Here is a 3465-nt window from a genome sequence, read left to right as displayed (position 1 = left end):
GCATGCTCTCAGCTTGTCTGGTGAGGGAAGGCGACCGATCCACGTCGTCTCGAGTCATCTTTTCCTGTAACAGCTGAGAAAAATAAACAAAGCTGTTTAGGCATTCTTTACTTCAGCGGCTGGTTGTGCAGAAGTTAGACTACAAACTTAGCTTCTGATTCTAGTCGGCAGATCTCCGAACACATTCGAGTTTCTCCCCAGCTTGTGGGCCTTCAGTTCGGCAGTGTTCTAATTTGTGCTGTTTACATCCCTCCCAGCGGCAACGCTGCACGGGCAGCAGCTCAAATTGCAGACTGTGTCCAGCATCATTTGATTAGCTCACCTGGAGCCCTAGTTTTCATTATGGGGGATTTCAGTAGTTGCAAACTGAAGTTATGTCTCCCTGGGTATAAACAATATGTCAACTGTGTCACCCTTGACAACAGGGTTCTGAACAAATGCTACAGAAACATAAAAAATGCATACAGTGCTAAACCCAAACCTCCTCTCTCTAATTCTGACAACAAGATTGTTTATTTAATCCTTGTATACAAAACTATGCTTAAAAGGAGCAAACCACAGTCCAAGACAGTTTATGTGTGGTCTGAGGATACTATCGAGATTCTAAAGGGCTCATTTTTATGTACAAACTGGGAAATTTTTCATAAATTGGAAATTAATCTTGCTGTGGAAATAATAACAGACTATCTAAAGTAAAAGTAAAAAAATGTACAAAAAATAGCTTTTAAAAACAAGGATCGTACAGATTTGAAAATAGTGCAAAAATAACTTAGCCAAAGGCTGCAGGAGGCCAGGTATAAACATAGGGATATTATGGAGAAGGACTTCTTATTGAGGGACCTAAAAAGTTATGGGAGTCTATGAAAGCAGCAGTCAATATGACCACAAGGAGAAGGTGTTTTATCACAGATGATGATGAAGCCAATGAGCTCATTACAGTTTTTCTCAAATGCTAAAACACATTTCACAAACGTTTCGTCCATGTTCTCCAATGTCTAAACACAACACCCTTTTCTAAAGCTACATAAACACAACCACACCTTCTCCCTTCAAAACTAAAACTTTCACACCCAAAGAGCAGCTCGAAGCTTTCAAAAATGTAAACACTATACACATCATTACACACTACAGCAAAACAATTGAAAACACAATGCTCAATTTGTGAGAAGGTTCATTGTTTCTTTACTGCCAATGCATATTTTAGAAACTTTACAATTCTGGATCTTCTTAGAGTTCTGCAGAGGATTGGGCATTTAGATTTGTGAGTTTCATATGAAGGGTATAAATCTATAGTAAATTCTGTACACTACTGTAGCACAACTCACTGCAAAAGCAGAATCTATTGCACACAACAGTACTCTTGAAAACATGATGAGGGTGTGAAGTTTTTTTTATTCATTTTACAGTATTTACACCACAATCACTGTGTGGCATCATGTCGCTGAGCTGCATCAGGTCACATCACCTCATCCACATCACAGGCTATATTGTCTCTTGCCAGGCACCGTGGGAAAAACGCCCTGGAATGGCGCATCCACCCTTGGAAGTTCTCCACTGGGATGTCAACACATGCCAGCTCCATTGCCCTTAGGAGGTTTTCTCTAGTGTATGGTCGTCTGTCATAAACCTTCCATCTCCACGATGAGAAGAACTCCTCTATAGGGTTCAGGAAAGGGGAGTAGGGTGGCAGACAGACGTTTAAAAAGTGGTTACTGTTGGTGGTGAACCACTCACTGATTTGGTTTGTTGTGTGGAAGCGTACATTGTCCCAAATGATCACATAAATGGGATGTTCGGGCCCAGGATGGTGTTGTTGGTGGTCCAGGAGGATATCTTTTAGCTCCTCTAGGAAGGTTAGGAGACGTTGGGTGTTGTAAGACCCAAGGACAGCCTGCCGGTGGACAAGCCCCTCCAAACCCATAGCCGCACAAAGAGTAATATTACACACACCCCCCCCCGTTGGCCAGGAACCTCAGTGATGGCTCTTTGGCCAATGATAATACGGCCTCTTTGCCTTCGTTTGTGCAGATTGAAGCCAGCCTCATCCAGGAAGAGGTACTCATGAGGTCTGGCCACCGCGTCCAACTGTAATATCCTCTGTGAAAATGTGAAAGTGCACAGGTGTTCAGAACAACAGTCAATCAGGTAGCATATTACTGTATTGTCCAGAAGTAATGTAGGCCACTAAGCAACACAGTATGTTTACTAACTGTACTGTGAACATGGATGTATACTTACTTGCACATACTCGTAACGTAGGTCTTTGTGTCGTGCAGAGTTTCGCTCAAAGGGAACCCTATAGACTTGTTTCATCCGCATCTTTTGGCGCCGGAGAACTCGGTCTATTGTGGCCAAGCTGACATGATCAATGCCCTCAAAGTTCACATTATCGTCAATGACTTTGTCTCTGATCTCCCGGAGTCTGATGAGGTTGTTCTCACGAACCATATCCACAATGGGGGTTTCTTGTGCCGCTGTAAATATGGCAACCCGCCCACCTCTATGTGGCATTCTTTCAACTCTAAAGAAAGAAACGTGTCGTCAATTGACATGTTTTACAATACAGTGACAACTGATTTGAAACTACTGTAATAGAACACTTTCACAGGCTTGTAAAATTGTATTGTGACAAAGAAAGCAATAGAGTACAATACCTGTTGTGTTGTCTGAATGCCCTGATAATGGTGGCCACGGTGAACCTACTCAGGTTTGGACGGACTCTTAGTCCTGCTTCAGCCATTGTCATGCCATGGACAATGACATGGTCAATGACTGTTGCTCGCATCTCGTCCGTAATGATGGTACGAGGTTGTCTTGCTCTCCCTCCTGGACCTTCTCTTCCTCCCTGGCCTGCTCCTCTTCCTCCCTGGCCTGCTCCTCTTCCTCCCTGGCCTGCTCCTCTTCCTCCCTGGCCTGCTCCTCTTCCTCCTCTGATGCAATTACCTCTTCCCCTGACTCTGCCTTCATCCATTGTGTTTGTTTGGAATCTTCAGCAAACTGTGCACTCTGAACTTGCTTTTATACATGTGGTCACAGCATTAGCAACAGGTGTTTTCAATTTTGAGTCGTTGTGTGTAATGAATGACGCCAGGTGTGTTCATTTTGTTCAAATATTGCTGACTGTGGCAAGCATTTTGCATCACATGAGCTTTCATATGAGAATATGAGCAGAGTTCTTTTGCAACTTGTGTTTTAGCAAGGAAAAATGTGTTAAGATTTATGTGAATGGAGGATTGTGTTTTGTGAAATGTGTCTTCATGTGAAATGTGTTTATGATATTGGAAAATGATGGCTAGATTTAGTAAATGTGTTTAGACAACTGGTCATTTGGTTTAGAGGATTGGCTTTTGTGTTTTAGCATTTGAGAAAAACTGTAACTTTTTTATGATGTTTGAAACACATGATCTCTCTTTAGAGTGTGACAAATTACTATAGTTAATTGATTCTGCTGATTCCTTTCCCAGG

At 42.4% G+C, this 3465-nt stretch overlaps 1 protein-coding gene across 2 annotated transcripts; it reads right to left on the bottom strand.

The window, feature by feature from the left end:
• Window positions 1-1412: 1412 nt before the first annotated feature.
• On the bottom strand, window positions 1413-3147 carry LOC118565346. 2 transcript variants are annotated; one of them, XR_004932323.1, is made up of 4 exons: window positions 2655-3147; window positions 2239-2521; window positions 1763-2097; window positions 1413-1656 (listed from the first exon to the last, which is right to left on the bottom strand). XR_004932323.1 is itself a non-coding variant. In XM_036145615.1 (3 exons), the coding sequence occupies exons 1-3, from the start codon at window positions 2969-2971 to the stop codon at window positions 1855-1857; spliced, it is 843 nt and encodes a 280-aa protein (XP_036001508.1). In that variant the 5' UTR covers window positions 2972-3147; the 3' UTR covers window positions 1414-1854. The 2 variants fall into 2 exon arrangements, 1 of the variants encoding a protein (XP_036001508.1); XM_036145615.1 differs by having other exon boundaries at window positions 1414-2097.
• Between the last annotated feature and the right edge of the window lie 318 nt (window positions 3148-3465).

Source organism: Fundulus heteroclitus, chromosome 13 (genome assembly GCF_011125445.2).
Source record: "Fundulus heteroclitus isolate FHET01 chromosome 13, MU-UCD_Fhet_4.1, whole genome shotgun sequence".
Lineage (NCBI taxonomy): Eukaryota > Metazoa > Chordata > Actinopteri > Cyprinodontiformes > Fundulidae > Fundulus > Fundulus heteroclitus.
This window is presented reverse-complemented; position numbering and strand designations above follow the sequence as displayed.

Excerpts from the sequence above, each read along its gene's own strand:
- LOC118565346 (XM_036145615.1), bottom strand. The coding sequence starts at position 2,971 with ATGGATGAAGGCAGAGTCAGGGGAAGAGGTAATTGCATCAGAGGAGGA. Across the intron at positions 2,522-2,654 it reads GCATTCAGACAACACAACAG|AGTTGAAAGAATGCCACATA; the intron begins GTATTGTACTCT and ends TTCTTTCTTTAG. Across the intron at positions 2,098-2,238 it reads TACGTTACGAGTATGTGCAA|AGGATATTACAGTTGGACGC; the intron begins GTAAGTATACAT and ends ACATTTTCACAG.